The sequence below is a fragment of the Chelonia mydas genome, chromosome 2, assembly GCF_015237465.2.
Source record: "Chelonia mydas isolate rCheMyd1 chromosome 2, rCheMyd1.pri.v2, whole genome shotgun sequence".
Taxonomy (NCBI): Eukaryota; Metazoa; Chordata; order Testudines; family Cheloniidae; genus Chelonia; species Chelonia mydas.
The window spans coordinates 47,548,752-47,567,346 of NC_057850.1; the positions used below are offsets into that span (position 1 = coordinate 47,548,752).

At 43.9% G+C, this 18,595-nt stretch overlaps 1 protein-coding gene across 7 annotated transcripts in view; it reads right to left on the reverse strand.

Moving 5' to 3' along the window:
• The window catches only part of WWP1 (WW domain containing E3 ubiquitin protein ligase 1), a 163,543-nt gene that overhangs the window by 86,058 nt on the left and 58,890 nt on the right, over positions 1 to 18,595 (reverse strand). For 4 of the 7 annotated variants that reach the window (XM_043539395.1, XM_037892339.2, XM_037892337.2 and 1 more), the window contains 4 exons: positions 16,073 to 16,211; positions 13,182 to 13,306; positions 705 to 842; positions 548 to 614 (listed from right to left, as the gene is read on the reverse strand). In XM_043539395.1, coding sequence (XP_043395330.1) covers positions 548 to 614; positions 705 to 842; positions 13,182 to 13,306; positions 16,073 to 16,211 — 469 coding nt within the window. The remainder of the gene's footprint in view (positions 1 to 547; positions 615 to 704; positions 843 to 13,181; positions 13,307 to 16,072; positions 16,212 to 18,595) is intronic. The other 3 variants (XM_043539397.1, XM_037892338.2, XM_037892340.2) reach the window with 2 other exon arrangements.

The following is an 18,595-nucleotide window of genomic DNA, read 5'->3' on the forward strand; positions in this document are numbered from 1 at the left end:
GTAGTAGAGAGGCACTATGCCTGGCTCTTACACAGCAGCAGTAGATAGCAAGGAGCTCAGCACTCAATACCACATTCACAGTTCCTGGTCCACTGAGCTCCAGTGCAGTATTTCACAGATTTCAAGGCCAGGTGGACTCTATGTTTGGTCTGATGGACTTATACGTTTAGCCAGAAGACAAAACTAAACCATCAAGAGGTTGACCACTTACCTGGAGAACAAGGCACAAGCTACCCGACTACCAGCAGAAGAAAAGAGATGTAAGCTGAACACCTACATTCCCCTAACCTAAATAATCCACATGAACGCAATGGAACACCTGCATGAATAAAGTTACTCGTGCAAATTTACAGCATTGGGCCCTTGGTGCTGCAATCCTTCCTTACTCAAGCAACACAATAAACAGAGTCCATGGGAGTGTAGGCCTGAAGTAGTTAAGGCCTGAAAGTCAAAACCGATCATCTGTGCAAAATTCAATTATCTAATTGTAAATGAAACAATGGCCATTACACTTCAAATATTGCAAAAAGTAAAAAATAATTCCAACCTCGATGTAGTTCTTGCCAAAATTTCTCTGTTTTCGTGTACAGCATCACCATTTTGCTGGACTTCTACTAAATAACAAGAAATACATTAAATAGATTTTTCCTTCTTTTAAAATGTTAACAAAAACATGTGGGTTTTATTTTACTAATTGAACTTACTGGCTGCTGGTGAACTGCAGTTTGTAAGAGATTCTTGTTCAACAACCAGACCATCGAGCACAACTGTCAGTTCACCTGTTTGCACCATGCCACTCTTGTTTTCTAAGGAGAGTTTCAATTGTTCTTTCACCCCCTCCACTACAAGGGGAAAAAGAATAAATTCAGCATTAAATAGTTTCTCCCACAAAAACATACTAAAAATATTTTTTACAAAGTTATATTACATATAAAAATTCTACATAGTTGATATATATATATACACACACACACACACAAACACACACACACACACACACAGTTTTCTCTTCTACTTAAAGAAAAGTTCAATAAAGATTTATTCTAATATATATGACGGATACATCTATTTCTTCTAAGTCTTCAGGTTTTGCTAATTTGTATTTTTAAGAACTAGCTTGTTGAATAAAGTAATTGATTAACATGTTATTTAAATAAGCTGTATTTCTATTATTTTGCTGCTTTCTATTCCCTCAGAGCAGGGAACCCTAAAATCTCACGGGTTACAACATCATCATGTTTGATTATGTATACTGTCTAGTATGTAGAGTTCATAAATAGGAGTCCAGCTTTACATACAACTTTTGCTGATATGAGCCACGCTGTAAATTGCTAGGACGGGGATAGGTCAGCAAAAGACATCTGGAATATGGCAAACGTTTATGGAACTCTGCTGTTGCAACCTTAGGACAGATTGATGACAGATAAATGGTGAAATCCTGGCCTCACTGAGTCAATGGCAAAACTCCCATTCACTTCAACAGAGCCAGGATTTCACTCCAAGAATCTACATGTGTCAGTGCAACTTCAGAGTAGGTAGTGGACAGCTAAACGTTTGCATGGTTTGACAGAAAATCAGGGATTCTAATTAAGGGTGTGTGAGGTTTTGAACAACTATGTAGTTCAGAGGTGGGCAAACTACGACCCGCGGGACCGTCCTACCTGGCCCCTGAGCTCCTGGCCCGGGAGGCTAGCTCCCCTTCCCTGCAGGCAGCGCTCTGGGCAGCAGGGCTGCACACTCATGCAGGGCAGCGTAGCAGCATGTCTGGCTCCGGCGCGGCGGCCAGACATGCTGCTCTGAGCGGCATGGTAAGGGGGCCGGGGCTTAGATAAGGGGCAAAGGGTCCCGGGGGGCGGTCAGGGGACAGCTGGATGGGGCAGAGGTTGGGGGGGGGGGCTGTCAGGGGACGGGGCGGGGGGGGTTAGGCAGGGGGTAGGGTCCTGGGGGGTTGTTAGGGGCGGGGGTCCCAGGAGAGGGTGGTTGGATGGGTCGGGGGTTTTGAAGGGGGCAGGCAAGGGGTGGGAAGTGGGAGGGGGTGGATAGGAGGCAGGGGCCAGGCTGTTTGGGAAGGCACAGCCTTCCCTATCTCGCCCTCCATACAGTTTCACACCCTATGTGGCCCTCAGGCCAAAAAGTTTGCCCACCCCAATGTACTTTGTTGCAGAAGAAACATAAGGCCAGATCCTCAGCTGGTTATCAATCAGCAGAGCACCCACTCAAGTCAATGGAGTTATGTCAATTTACACTGAGGTTATAGACTCCTAACACCTACTGCAAAAGAAATGGTTAGGTTAGGTAGTTTCTAGAACATATACTATTGGCTCCATACAGGTTTAGTGCTTCAGACAGATTATTTACTTGGATTTCTCCAAGCTTATTGTTCCCATGGCGCATTTTTGGAATCTTGTGCCAGTTTTACAAACCCAAAATGTTTAAAGCAGCTAGAACTAAATTCTGGATTGTGAATCCTGATACATGCTTTACAAGGTACAGGGAGCTAAAACTATTAGTCAAGAATTGAGCACACAAGTTTTGTGTATCTATCTCCCAAAATCACTAATTCCAAAGACCAGTAGGAAGGAGGAAAAATGTGGATCTAAGTAGGTAGTAAATACAAAACAATAAATAAAAAAATATAAAGTCCCTGCTAATTTTCTGTCACTAACATAAAGATCCCAACTCTGAAGATTATTAAGTAGTAAGAATATTATTAGATTAGTTAAAAAGAAACAAAATCAAAAAACCCTGCCCTACATTTTGACCCATTTATCAGAGTCTAAAAAATAATTCCAATTAAACATCTGTATTGAACTCAATATGACTGTCAGGCATATCAGAAAAAAGACTGAGCAAAAGTATGTTTCAGTAAATGACATCACTAGTGGGATATATAGGTATTTTTTCAAAAAAAGGCTGGCCTCTTCATAACAGGTGTATTCTACTATTCCAGTACCAATAACTATATCAAAATGGCATTAAAAATTGAGTGTATGTATCAGTAATTTAGGAGTAAAAAACACTAAGGGGATGTTATGATTAAACCAAAAAAAAGACAGTTACCTTTTTTTTGTAACTGGTGTTCTTAGTGGTGTGTTGCTAATGGACATTCCACGGTAGGCATGTGTGCTCACCACATGCACCAGTGCCAGAAGTTTTTCCCTCAGTAGTATCCATAGGGGACTGGCTCTGGTGCCCTCTGGAGTGGCGTGCGTATGCCACGGTATAAGGGGTGCTGCCGGCTCCCCCCACCGTCAGTTCCTTCTTCCCAGGAACTCCAACAGTGGGGAAGCAGGGCAGGTCATTGAATGGACATGAGCAACAGATCTCAAAGAACACCAGTAGTGGAAAAAATGGTAATTGTCTTTTCTTCTGGAGTACCTGCTGATATCCATTCCATTGTAGGTGACTCCCAAGCAGTACCACCGAAGGTGGGCAGGAGTTCACAGACATGTCGACTGCAACACAGCTCTGCCAAATCCAGCATAGTCTCTTGCCTGCTGGGTGATGGCGTAGTGCACCGTGAATGTGTGCGTACCAAAGACCACATTGCGGCTCTGCAGATATCTGGGATAGGGACACGCGCCAAGAAGGCCGCCAAGGATGCTTGAGCCCTAGCAGAGTGGGCCGTCACTATAGGTGGCAGCTCGACCAAAGTCAGCTCATAACAGGTCCAGATGCAGGTGGTGATCCAATTTGAGATCCTCTGCAAGGACATCAGGAGGCCCTTCATCCTATCCACTGTTGCCATAAAGAGTAGGGTCAACCTGTGAAAGGCTTTGGAACGCTCCAGGTAGAACACTAGGGTGTCCTGGACATCCAAAGTGTGTAGCCACCTCTCCTCTTTGGTGGAGTGAAGCTTCAGACAGAACATCAGGAGGAAGATATTCTGTTTGACGTGAAAAGGGGACACCACTTTAGGCAGGAAAGCTGGATGGGGTCGCAGCTGGACCTTGTCCTTGTAGAATACCATATACGGAGGCTCCACCGTGAGGGCCTTAATCTAGGATACGCGCCTCACCAAGGTAATGGCTACAAGGAACTCAACTTTCCACAACAGATGGGAGATGGAACAAGAAGCCGTAGGCTTGAAGGGCGGGCCCATTAGCCTAGAGAGGAGCAGGTTGAGGTCCCATTGGGGAACCAGATCCCGGATCGGCAGGAAGAACTTTTCAAGGCCCTTTAGGAACCTCATCGACATCCCACGCGAGAACACTGATTGGCCCTGTACGCGCGGGTGGAAGGCTGATATGGCTGCCCAGTGCACTGTGATGGACGAAAGCGCAATGCCTTGGTGCTTTAGGTGGAGCAGGTAATCCAGGATGGATTGCAGAGACGACCGGGTTGGGAACTAAATTCCCGCCTAAACTGCACGGCTGGGTAGCCATCCAGCAGGCTATCAAGTGCCACGCACTTCAGGTGTCCCTCCCCACATTGCCCTACTGCTCCTGCCCTCTGCCTTGGAGCTGTTCTGGGAACCTCCTTCTTGCTGTGCAAAGGGAGAAAGGGGAACACTGATGTCAGCGTCCCTCTCCACCCGCCCCTGTATTCCATCTCCAGAGCAGAGGAGAGGGGACACAACAGGGCTCAAGACAGAGGGAGCTTGCTTGCAGCTGCTGTGTCTGAACACGTGCTGATCTACTTTAAAAGGCAGCGTACTTAAAGTGGGGGCAGCATACTTAAAGAAGCAACGCCCCCCCCACACACACACTTGTATTGTTGTTGCTGTTGTTACCTCTTGATACTTCTTTCAAAGTGTGTTGTTTTAGTTTTTGATTGGTCTATGCATTTCATAATTTTTATTTCTTTCTTACGCTTAAATTTAATTCTTTGAGTAGTGAGTTCTAAAATGACTTACCTGTCCTGGCTGGAGTAATTATCCCTATGGTAACTTTTAAAAAAATATATATATTATATCTAAGTTTTTGGTTTCTACTGGTGGCGAACATCTGCATGTTACCTTGATATGGTGCACATAACAAAATTCATTCCGCACATGCGCGGAAACAATTAGAAGGAACGCTGGTTGGAGAGATGCTACACGCTGATGCCCAGCAGGAGAACCTGGTAAGTCACTCTGGTGGAGGGCTTTCTGCTTTCAAGAGAACCTGCTGTACCTGGCTAGAGCAGGCCTGTTCCTCTGGGTTCAGCCACTCAGCAGCCAAGCTGTGAGACGAAGCGAGGGAAGGTTTGGGTGCAGGAGCCGACTGTGGTATCATGCAGCTGGGCAATGACCATGGTGCAGCCATGGCCGGATCCATGAGCGTGCCGAACCAGTGCTGGCAAGGCCATGCTGCAGTGATCATAATGACTTGCATCTTTTGATTTTTCAATAGGACCCTGCTGATCAACGGAATCGGCAGGAAAGCATACATCAAATCTCCTGCCCATGACAGGAAAAAGGCATCGGAAAGGGCGCCCCTGCCAAGGCGTTGGAGAGAGCTGAACTGATGGCACTTCCTGTTCTGTCTGGTGGCAAACAGGTCCACTCGGGGAGCCCCCCCTCCCACTTCTGGAAGAGCACCCAGGCGACCTCCAAGTGGAGCGGCCACTCGTGGTGAGAGAAATAGGACCTGCTGAGGAAATCCGCCAGCACGTTCCAGACACCAGGGAGATGTGAAGCTTCCAGACAGATCACGCACTGGATGCAAAAGTCCCACAGGTGAAGTGCTTCCTGACAGATGGCCGAGGAGCAAGCTCCCCCCGCCTGTTGATATAGAACATCGACTTCCTGAGATATTTGTTGAGATCTCACAAGTCCAGGATGGGTCTTAGACTCCCCTTGGCCTTTGGGATTAAAAAAATAACAGGAGTAAAACCTCTTACCCCTCAAATTTAAGGGGACTTCCTCCACAGCTCCCACCTGCAGAAGGCCGTGCACCTCCTGAGCAAGCAGGTTCTCGTGAGAGGGGTCCCTGAGTAGGGACGGGGAGGAGAGTTGAGAGGGGGGACGGGACAGAAATAAACTGAAGAGTATAACCATAAGCCACAGTTCTAATGACACATTGGTCAGATGTTATAGAGGCCCAGGCAGCGAGGAAAGGGGACAGGTGGTTGGATAAAAAACAGGAAGCAGGATCCAGGACACAGGCTGGAAGGTCACCCTCGAGCGAACCCTCAAAACACCCATTTACCACCCTGTTGATTGCGGGTGGAGCTCAAGTGAACAGAGGACGTCGGGTGGTGGCCCTTCTGGCACTTATAGGTCTTGCCCTTCTTATGGAAGGACTCGGACCGAGGCTGACTGCCCAATCTCTGGAACTGTTGTGGCTTAAATCGCTTCCTTGCCAGCCCTGAGGTGTACAGGCCCAGGGTCCGCAGGGTTTCCCTCAAATCTTTTAGACTGTGCAACTTGGCATCTGTTTGTTCAGAGAACAGCGCCAGGCCATCGAATGGGAGGTTCTGGATCAACTGCTGAACCTCTGTGGAAAGGCCCGAGGATTGCAACCAGGATGCTCATTGTGACTATATGATTTTATGAAAATATGTTAATGAGTGTGAATATAATGTAAGTGGAATATGCCTCATGCAAAAGATCTCTTGTAAGGTATCATTACAAAGCTTATAATCTACTGACTGTGGTCATCCTATTTGTATAAATGTATCGCTCTTGTATCTGAAACTAGAAATATGAAATATAACCCATAGGTCCAATTGTAGTTATGCAAAGTGTGGGCCATTAATGGTGGTTTCGAATCTTGATGGCTCCCATCAACCAGGACAATTGAATGTGGATGGCTTTGTTTGCTTGCAGACCTTCTGTGTATCAGGCTGGGAGGAATGAAGGCTTGGGGTCACACAGGACATGTGACCATGTCACCAGTTACTGAAATCCATCTTAAACCTGGTGCTTTTCCATTTAGGAGGAGGGGTGGGAACCCCGAGGGACAAAAGATTCCCACCTTGTGCCAAAGCTATATAAGGTGGTGAAACAGAACAAAGGGGGCTGCAGTCATGAGAAATCCCCTAGCTACCATCTGAGCTGGAACAAGGACTGTACCAGGAGAAAGAATTGTGCCCAGACTAGGAAGTGTCCAGTCTGCGATCGAAGCTTATTGAAACATTTCTGAGGGTAAGATTTTGTCTGTATTCAGCTTTCTTACTGTATTAGGCATAGACTTGCGTGTTTTATTTTATTTTGCTTGGTAATTCACTTTGTTCTGTCTGTTACTACTTGGAACCACTTAAACCCTACTTTTTATATTTAATAAAATCACTTTTTACTTATTGATTAACCCAGAGTATGTATGAATACCTGGGAGGGGCGGGTAAACAGCTGTGCATCTCTCTATCAGTGTTATGGAGGGCAAACAATTTATGAGTTTATCCTGTATAAGCTTTATACAGGGTAAAAACGGATTTATTTGGGGTTTGGCCCCCATTGGGAACTGAGCATCTGAGTGTTAGAGACAGAAACACTTCTTAAGCTGTTTTCAGTTAAGCCTGCAGCTGTTGGGGGATGTGGTTCAGACCTGGGTCTGGGTTTGCAGCAGGCTAGTGTGTCTGGCTCAAACCAGGCAGGGCACTGAAGTCCCAAGCTGCCAAGGGAAATAGGCTCAGGGGTAGTCTCAGCACATCAGCTGGCAGTTCCCAAGGAGTTTTCTGTGATCCAACCCGTCACACTCGGCTCAGGGCTATAGCCGAGGCCATGGTTCAGGCTGCAGAGTCCGCTGCATCTGAGACCACTTGGAGGGCTGCCCTCGCACCACCTTGCCCTCATCAAGGATCGCCAGGAATTCTTTCCTGGGGTCCTCAGGCTGCGAGTTCGAAGACTTAGCCATGGATGCCAGATGTTAAAGTCATAGCGGCCGAGCAAGGCCTGATGGTTCGCTACTCATAGCTGGAGGCTGGAAGATGAAAAAATTTTTCCTCCGAAGAGATCAAGCCTTTTGCCTCTTTATTATTTTTAGGCATCGCACCTAGCTGACCCTACCTTTTGTACTCATTAAAGGCCGACACCACCAGTGAGCTTGGGGCAGGATGGGTGTAAAGGTATTCATAACCTCTAGCCGGCACATAATATTTGCGTATTGCCCACTTGGACATGGGGGGCAGCGACAAGGGCATCTGCCACAGGGACTGGGTAATTTTTGCCACTCCCTCATGCACTGGCAGTGCCACCATAGCACGGGCAGCCGAACTCAGCAAGTTAAAGAGGAAGTCTGAGGGCTCCTCCAGCTCATCGGCTTCTAGCTGCTGGTTTGAGGCAACGCTCTTCAGAAGATCTTGATGAACCTTGGCATCAACCTGGGGACCGGGTGAGAAGACCTGCAATCGCCTCATTGAGCGAGGATGAGGAAGAGGTGGGTACTGGCAGGTCTGCCACCACCACCGCCTCCTCCACGAGCACCTCCATTAGGACCGAGAGACCCTGAGGGGTCCTCTCCAGTGTCACCTCCATGTCGGGGGGGCGGACGGGGCAGGCAGATCATCACCGACTGCTTATCCAATGCCCCCGAGGTCGACCTACACCCTTGTGAAGGCTGCAGGAACCCCCAGGGAGGTGCCAGGTGGCAGGCCAGTGATCTTGTGGGGAATGCCGATACCCCCGATGAGTGACCCTGGCCCGCTGGCAGGGACTCCTCGCTAATGGAGCCCGAGGAGGACGGGCCACGTTTGGGGGGGGGGGGGGGGGGGGGGAGGAGGAATCAGGACGGTGCCAAGGCCAACTGTTTACCCTGGTCACGTCGGTGCCGGCCCTGAGGCTCCGCTGGGGATCTGCACAAGGGCAATGACTTTCTGTGTCGTGACACAGGGGACCAGTAGCGGTGTTAGGCAGGTCGGCAACAGGAACTCGGCGATCTACACCTAACACTCAGCAAGTGCTGCCGGTCCATTGAGCTGGAGTGAGTAGGTCGCCGTGCCAGGGTACATTGGAGTGACCATGACAATCCGTACCTGCGCTCCGGTGACAAGTAACAGGGCTTCTAAGACCAGCGGTGCCACACACTGGGAGAGCGGCTAGGGCACTCTCGGCACTGGAGGTGCAGGGACGGGCACACCTCTGCTGGTCTGCACCGTTCCACTGGCGATCGCCGCTTCGAGCCTGAAGAGTGCCGCCTGGCATCCAGGGACTGACGCCGGAGACTCTGACGGGTGGGCTGACCTGTGTTCGGGGCATGGTGGCTCTGCACAAGTGAGTGCTGGCGGGACACTCCTTGGGGTGAGGAGCGGTGCCACACTGATGGGGACTGTTGGAAGGATCCCAAGTCAGGTTTACCCCTGCAGTGGGGTACGGCTGTAACCGGCATGGGCGGCACCAGTAGGGACAGGATGTCCTTAGCAGCATGCAGGGCCTCCAGCGTAGATGGCACTGCCAGGTGCCGAATGCCCATGCCACCTTCCAGGGTGGCGGGTGCTTCCTGAAGTGGACTAGCCCACTCGGCGGAAGCTGGGGCCCAACCTCCATCCGGAGGCGAAGAGCTGCCCCTCACGGGTCTTTGCTCTCCTCCAGCCCTCTCCTTCCCCTTCAGGATGCAGAAAAAGGTCCCACCCTGGCCTTTCTTTGCCGGTACCAAGGACGGGGATCAGCCACAGTGCTAGAAGCAGAGTCTGATCTGGACAGCTCTTGTGCCGGTGCAAGTGCCGACTCCATAAGGAGTGCTTCGAGACAAAATGTCCTGTTCCTTCTTGGTCCGAGGTTTAAAACTCCTACAAACGCGACACTTGTCGCTAACATGAGTGTCCCCCAAGCACCTTAGACAGCTACTGTGGGGGTCACTGGCATAGGTTTTTTGCAGCAGTCGTAGGGTTTGAAGCCCAGGGACCGGGGCATGCCCCGTCCCTAGGCTAAGTCCCATCTGGGACTATGAACTAACACTAGCTACACTAATGGAACTAAACTAACGACTTTTAACAACAATATGCAGTAAAATAGTTCACAACAAGCAGTTGAGACACAAGTTAGCTGAGGCAAGGAAATGGTCCAGCACCGTCACTGGCAGTAAGAAAGAACTGAGGGTGGGAGGAGCCAGCAGTGCCCCTCATACCACGGCATACACACTCCACTGGAGGGGGCGCCAGAGCTGGTCCCCTGTGGATATCACTGAGGGAAAAACTTCTGACATCAGTGCATGTAGCGGAATGGAATGGACATGAGCAAGCACTCAAAGAAAAACCAAGCATTACCAATCCAGAAAATTTGGACTTACACTTAAGTTATCCTTAAAAAAAAATCCAAACTCATTAAGGATGAAAATAAAGAATTTTAACAGTCATCTGTAGCAAAGTCATGCAATAACAACACTTAAGTTGTAGGGATTTTAGTGTTTGTGGTCTCAGATCAGCTGCATCTTTAAAAATAGTTTTCATTAGTTCCCCTCTTACAGGGCAGCGTTAATGTTGTTTGTGTGCCTTAGCTACATTTCAAATCTTGCTGTTGTCCTTTTGTCTTAGAATTTCCCTTTTTTTATTACAAAAATGTCATACACAAACACTAAACAAGAAACCCAAAGCAAATGCTCCCATAAGATATTTCTAATTGTTTTAAGATATGTATTATCAGCCTTTTTTTAAATTTTATTTTCTCTATATGGAAAGTTTAAAGATTGTGCTATTATGTTACTAAGATTTGGGACAAAAAAATCTAACATGCTAAATTACTTAAAGAACCCATTTTTAAATTAATTATAACTCAATTCTGAATACACTTGAATTTTCTGAGCTCAAAGTGGAAGCACTAAGTTTTGGAGAGGATATTCTGTATATTTAACACAAGGTTGAATCTCTGCTCGAAGTGCAAAACGGAAAACATGTCTAACTATGGAGCCATGTCTGGCACCTTCATAATACGAATGAAGACATTCCACTTAGAGGTGGGTTCCCCTCTGGATGTCTTGTAATAAGTAAGAAAGATGTAAAGAAACCTTTTTTACATTCTCAGTTTTCCCTCATTATAAATTCTGAGGTTTTGTATGACATCTATAGATTGGGAAAAATGAGATTGAGCTATTGGTTTAGCTGGGATTTCAATGCCATTTGGGGGTGAAATTTAAAAGTATGAATCACCACTTTCATGTTCTAATGAAAAAATTAAAAAAGGAGAAGACATAAAAATCTTGTAGCTCATTAACTCTTCTGGCAGGGGCAATAGGCATCAGGGAGGTTGCTTTATGCAAGAGAAAATATAGGTGATAATCACTAATGTACTATGTTATTATGATCTATTAAAATCATTTAAACTAAATACAAAGATATTTAGTATATGTTTACCATAAGTTTTAAAGAAAGTCACACCACTGAACTGGTGGAAGTCACTGGCTAAGCACCTGGAACCAGAATTTGTTGAAGTACTAAACCAGCTTTTGACACCAGTAGCCTCTACTGCTGGTGCAGAGAGAATAATTTCTTCATTACACTTTATTCAACTAGTTAAGCTTAATGACTAATTAATTCGATGCTAAGAAGCCAACAGGGAGTTGAAAAACCAGGAAAACTTGTTTTCCTCATCCAATGAATAAAAACCAGGTGTGAGAGGATGAGACTTACAAATTTTAAAATCCTAAAGGACACAGTGACCCAAAATAATCAGTTCAATTGACTAACTACAGATACTTTTTTTGTTGAATAAATCAGTTAGTTTTAATGCAAAACATGTTTTGATAAACTTTTGTTAAACTTTCTTATGTATTCATCACTTTTAAACTCATTTTATGTACTAAAAAAATTTAAGATGGTTTTGTTTTTTTAATTTAATTTGAATTTCCATCCAAATAGAGCTTCACACAAGTCACAAATAAAAACAATCTAGTAAATAAGAAATACATCATTCACTGTTTTCTAACATAATGAAATAATGTAAAAATTAAGAATTTGAATAAACGTAAGATAAGCTATATAACTGCTTACATAAATGTGTATAACTATAGCGCATCCTCCTCATTAGCAAAGAGAGACACTGAATTTAGTGTGAAGTCTATATTTAGTTGCAAATCTACATGTTTTAATGGTTACCAATAAATGAGAATCAATCATCCTTCAGGAAAATAACTAAGCAGTACAAATGCAAAACATGATTAAAATCAATTATTTAAATCAAGATTTCCAGCATGTAGATTTAAATCATGCTTAAAATCAGTGATTTATAATCAATCTATCCTGAAGGGTCAATAATTTTGTTCGACACTGGAGTCTAATACTATCTATCACAGTGGTGTGAAAGTTGGCCTGTTAAGTTATTAATCCAGGGAAGACTAGAGAGCCTTGTACATGGCTAAACATTTTTTCATTTGGGGGGTTGCATGAAATATTTGGCCATTTGGGGGGGTTGCAATAGATCCTGCTACACAATGGAAATTCTGTAACTAATCAGAGAAAATATATATCCTCATATCTTTATTTAATAGTTTCCTCTCACTTTTTTCAGTAGTTCATAGATTCATAGATATTAAGGTCAGAAGGGACCACTATGATCACCTAGTCTGACCTCCTGCACAACGCAGGCCACAGAATCTCACCCACCCACTCCTGCGATAAACCTCTCACCTATGTCTGTGTTACTGAAGTCCTCAAATCGTGGTTTCAAGACTTCAAGGAGCAGACAATCCTCCAGCAACTGACCCGTGCCCCATGCTACAGAGGAAGGCAAAAAAACCTCCAGGGCCTCTTCCAATCTGCCCTGGAGGAAAACTCCTTCCCGACCCCAAATATGGCGATCAGCTAAACCCTGAGCATATGGGCAAGATTCACCAGCCAGATACCCAGGAAAGAATTCTCTGTACTAACTCAGATCCCACCCCATCTAACATCCCATCACAGGCCATTGGGCTTATTTACCATGAATATTTAAAGATCAATTAATTGCCAAAACCATGTTATCCCATCATACCATCTCCTGCATAAACTTATCGAGTTTAATCAAAGCCAGATAGGTCTTTTGCCCCCACTGCTTCCCTTGGAAGACTATTCCAAAACTTCACTCCTCTGATGGTTAGAAACCTTTGTCTAATTTCAAGTCTAAACTTCCCAATGACCAGTTTATATCCATATCATATACTATTATTTGAAATCATTTCTCTCTCACTATAAATTTAAATCTCTCTCTATAACTCAAAGAGACAGGCCCTGAAGGTCTGTTTTAAATTACATGACAATTTTTTGTCATTACATCAAAACTACCAAAATTAATATAACTGAAATAATCAATGTTTTTTCCCTTAATCAATAGGCCATCCATGAAAACTTACATTTTCTATTGTGCATTTCCAAAGCTTGTCTCAAGTCTACAGTGGCTCTTCCTAGTAAAGCATCAGCTTTTAAAGTGTGATGGCTCCACACTCGAAATTCCAACGTAGTCTGTGGAGTCACATTCCTGTATATAAAATATTTTTTTTAAAAAAAATTAAGGTGTAGGTACTCATCTTTCATTATTATACATGTATTATCTATTTTAATCAGTTTCCCCATAACTACTGTAATTTTTGGTAGTGAAAAGTTTTGTTTTCTTTTTTAAACTATACCACAAAAGCACTGTGAAACAAAAATCAACGTAACATCTTTCAGGCACAGATCAGGACTAAGGTATGTTATTACACTAGTGTGAAAATACTTGGGAAAATAACTACTTACATTAAACTCAGATTTCAATTATTGAGATCGTTTCCCCCCATACATAATTTTAAATACAAACTTCCTTCCTATTTTTTTCTATTGACAAATATTGATTTGATTTTCAGCTTGTATCATTAGAGAGACCGCTGAATAGCCACCACTGATCAAGAATACTAAAATTAACTGCTCATATGCCCTCAAACATATTAATTTAAGAATTGCACACACACAGAATATACAATATTAAAAACAATTTTTAAAAATGCTCTTAAAATTAAAACAAAAAAACCCCACCCCAAGTGATGAGACTAAAATACACCACTGGAGGAAAGAGGCAAGGTAACCAAAATGGAACAAAACAGTGCTTATATTACAAATACTTTTGGGGGAAAAGTTTTCGGTTTTTTTAAGAGTTGGGAAGCAAACTTTGCACTTTAGGGGCTACTGCTACAAAGGCATAATTGCCTGCCAGTTAAAGACAATGTGGGAGCCCGAGAATAGGTATCCTTCAAAACAAGATCTCAACTACAGCATGGGCCAACATTGTTCGAAACCTTAAACTATCTCTATTGATTTTCTTTAAAGTAATGTAAATAAGTAATGTAAAGTAATTCTTTAATAGATGACTATATTATAGGCAGACAACATAGATCATGGTACTCAAACTAATGAGCAAATATGCTGCTTCATTCAGAACAAACTGTAAGTAACACAGATGATCTACTAAAAACCCGGCTAAAAGAAAATTACAACAGTGTAACCTTGTCATCACAATGGTCTATAGTGTTTACACAAGGCCATATGAGCGAAGCTGCTCTCAACACAAATTGTGAAATTAAAGCACCTTGATATTGTGACCCAAAACACCCTTGGATTCACACCTTGCACATTATTCTAATAATCTTTGTACAAAATATGCCTTGTAAGGTATCATTTGAAAACTAACTCCTCCCTGGTCAATATCATCATGATAAAAAGTATGTTGCAACTTTACATATAAAGTCATGAATTCCCCCTCTATAATGTTATTAGCAAAGGTTCAAAACCAGACAGCCCTTCTAGGGAAAAAATCATCAGACAGGACTACCCTAAACAAAGGGGTGTGTGTTTACCCCATTTTACATATAAGTAGTAAACTGACTCATCAAGACAGCAGAGAGAAGAGATGGCAAGAAATAGAACAATTTTCATTTCAGCAAACACAAGTGGGGGATGAAAGAGCACAGTGCTTCCTTCTCCACCAGACTCCATATCACTTTCCTCACAGCCTTTACTTTGAGGGGTATCCTTCAGAAGAATTCACTTCCAAGATTCACTGGACTATAAAACAAAGGGTCACAGACCCCCAAATTATCTCTTTTACCTACAAAGACACCAGCACCTTTGGACCTCTGACTAAGGAGGTCGGTCACTACCTTGCTGGAAGACTGGGAGAGAAAGGCCGTCTTAAACAAAGTCTTGAACCAAAACTTACTAGATGAAGTTTTAGACTTTTCATGTGTGTTCTCACTTTTATTTGTTTGTAACCATCTATAACTTTATCACTTGTACTTGAACTCACTTAAAATCGTACCTTCTTTTGCTAATCAACTTGTTTTACAATTAAACTAACAGTGCTGTGTTGTACTAAAGTGAATGTCAACTCCAGTTATTGTGGTAAACTGGTGTGTTTGGTCTTATTCCTCTGAATATTGCAGGAGAGGGCTGGACATATCAGAGCACACAGGTTTGTGGAAGTTCAGGACTGGAGCTGTGTTGGGATCACCTGCTAACATTAACCATGTCTAATAAAGACAGAAGTGTGTCTATGATAACTGCTGGCTGGCTGTTGGATTCAAATCGGTTGAATCAGAGCTGTACAGCATACAGAACATGAAGTGGATGCTGTCTGTATGTATGTCCCAGACAGGGAGCCACAAGTAGCAGAAGCATTTTGGGGCATTCAGGGTTGAAATACAAGTGATGACTCTACTTCTCATTGATATTAACTGCACCCTAGAGCATGGCAGATACCACATCATTGGCCTTCCATGAAATGTTTGTGGTCAAAAGCAATATCAAGATTCTCAATTTGATGAAGTAGCTCTGACTGTACCTCTTGAAGGATAACACAAAGAAAGAATGACCCTCCTCAAAACAATCTCTATCCAGCAACAGGATTTCTGTTTTCCTATGGGTGAGAACAAGATTACTGATGCATCCAGCTGGCAACATCCTGTAAGCATTCCTACACAGCATGGACTGAGCTGAACAGAGTCCACAGTGCAAGAGATATACAGTCGTGCATCAAGCGTATATAAAGATATCCCACTCCTGTTTAGAAATAAACTTGCCAAGACACCTCATATACACACTGAGCAACAATAGTTATTTTAGGACAAATATTGCCATTAGATACATGCAACTTTCAATGAAGTTAAAGGAAGTTGTGTGTATGCAGCCAACGGCAGAGTTTGGTAAATATTTGTCTCTAATGCTTGATTAATAAATTATATTTTACGAAGTTAGAAAAAGCTTTTCTACTTACACAGTCAACTGTTCATCCCATTTTGGATTTGAAGAACTATTTGATTTTGCTGTTTTCTTGATTTCTCCATCTGCCACTAATTCTGTATAAATGGCTGTTCCAAACCAGTTCTTTTTCCTTTTCAGTTTGGCACTAGAAACTAACAAACAAACAAAAACAGATTGATTGTTTATAATTACTGGAGCACACTTCTTGCTGAAAAACAACAAAATTACTATCTAAAGGATTGATTCAGTAGAAATTGCATGGAAGAACAACCTGACTCCTCCTCTTTTTCAACCTCTGCTTAGTGCTGAACAAATCTAGCTGCTCAATTGAACCCTTTGAAGTCTACCCACATGACACTTTCAGAGAAGTACAGAAAGGACTTGAAGTCATTGCATCCCAACTGTCTACCAAAGCACTAATCATATTTCAAAGAGCAAACTCATTTTGGTAGGTAACAGCAATATGGTTTCCAACGATATCCTAGATGTAGCTAAGATAGATGAGGCATGTCCCCTTAACCACAGGAAGGAAATTTCAAGATAGGCATTCTGTGCAACTACTATGAGAGAGAAAAAAAATCAGTCTTCTGGGTTTTTCTTTGTTTATTCCACCCTTTCTACTTTCCTTTTTTCTCTTCCAGCTCTTCTTTTAAGTGCAAACTATTAAGTATGACATGTATCAGTAACTGAATTGACCTGGGCAACTTTGACACTGTTAGGATATAGATATTCAGGCCTGTCTGCAAAGGCCTGTACTTTAAGAATTTAGGTGTATTCTTTTCACTTGGCTAATTAGAGGTATAAAAGAAAGAATAAAAATCACTGTCTGCCAGTGTAAGGTCCTTCTCTTACTGTGACAGTCTAAGGCCCTGTTCTTAGGCTGAGATCTCTGGCTAAGCAACAGAGGCAGCCATAAACTGGGAAGTGTAGGGTCACATCCTCACATTCCAAACTAGTCCCATTGAAATAAGGTGCTATTGGGCTGTTAGGAATACACTCCTGTCTTGATAATGCCTGTCACTTCCAGAGAAAGGGAAGTGCCTAGAAGATGTAAAAGGAAACTTAGTTTGATAGCATCCTGTCTGGCAAGAACTCACTTATCAATAGCTGGGATGTGAAATCCTCACTTCTGTATTGTTTTGTCATTATAGTTCCCACTTTGCCATTGTTTGTCTGTATAATCTCTGTCTGGTTCTGTAATTGTTTCTGTCTGCTGTATAATTAATTTTGCTGGGTGTAAACTAATTAAGGTGCTGGGATATAATTGGTTACATGATCATGTTACAATATGTTAGGACTGGTTAGTTAAATTTCAGGAAAATGATTGGTTAAGGTATAGCTAAGCAGAACTCAAGTTTTACTATATAGTCTGCAGTGAATCAGGAAGTGAGTGAGTGAGTGGGTGGGTGTGTGTGTGTGGGGGAATGGGAACAGAGAATGGGGGAGGGGAAATTGGAATCATGTTTGGCTAAGGGCAGGAATGGGAACAGGGACACAGGTGTAAGGCTCTGTGGTGTCAGAGCTGGGAAGGGGGACACTAAGGAAGGAAACTGGAATCATGCTTGCTGGAAGTTCACCCCAATAAACATCAAATTGTTTGCACCTTTGGACTTCGGGTATTGTTGCTCTCTTTTCATGCGAGAAGGACCAGGGAAGTAAGTGGGTGAAGGAATAAGCCCCCTAACATCTTGGTGCCAGTGACTCGGATGCATCTCATTGGATAGGTGAGTGGCAGCCTGTAAGTCCCCCTCCCCAACAGTCCGCGCAGCTGCTTGGAGGGGGTATTGCGAACTCTCGTGATGGTAGTTGCAGGTTCTGGCAATCCAGGGTAAAGGATTTTTTGGATAAATGGATAAGGAAGAACCAGGGCCCATACCAGGTGCAGGGGTCAACCTGGGATGAGATTAAAAAGGAAATGGAGGAAGTGTTAGGGGACCCAGAGGGACGGGGGGTGGCTGAGGAGCCCACCCTCCTTGGTATATGGGTAGTGGAAGAAGGTCCCTGCCCATGGGGACTGAATGCCTTCCATGGAAAGGAGGCACTTCAGTCTGCTTGTGAGAGGTTTGAAGCAAGGGCAGCATTATGGGAAGCTGCCAGTAATCTTTCAAGTTTGGTGCTGCTTCAGCAAGGGCTGCTGAAGGGTTATAAATTAGTTAGGGGTAGTGAAAGGTGATTTGGCACAACAGGGTTTAAAGTCAAAAGCAGAGTTAACAGACTACCTTTAGACACTGGAGCTGGGACTTGGTCCTGGGGGAGTGGAGAGAAAGAAGGGCGGGGGGGGGGGGGGGGGGGGGGGAGTTTCAAAGTGCAACCTGCCTTTCCACACTCTTGTTTTTCTGAAGTTTTAATGGAGGGTACTTTGGATACTTATGTGAGATGTCAAGAAGGAAGTTTTTGTTTAATGATAAAACCCAGTTATATAAATGTAACTGTATGTGCAACTCTGTGCAGTCACATTGGATGGAAGCTTGGTAATTAAATTTTCCAAAGGGGTCAGGTAGAGTGGCTACTACCACCACTGTGCTTCTGTCCCCAG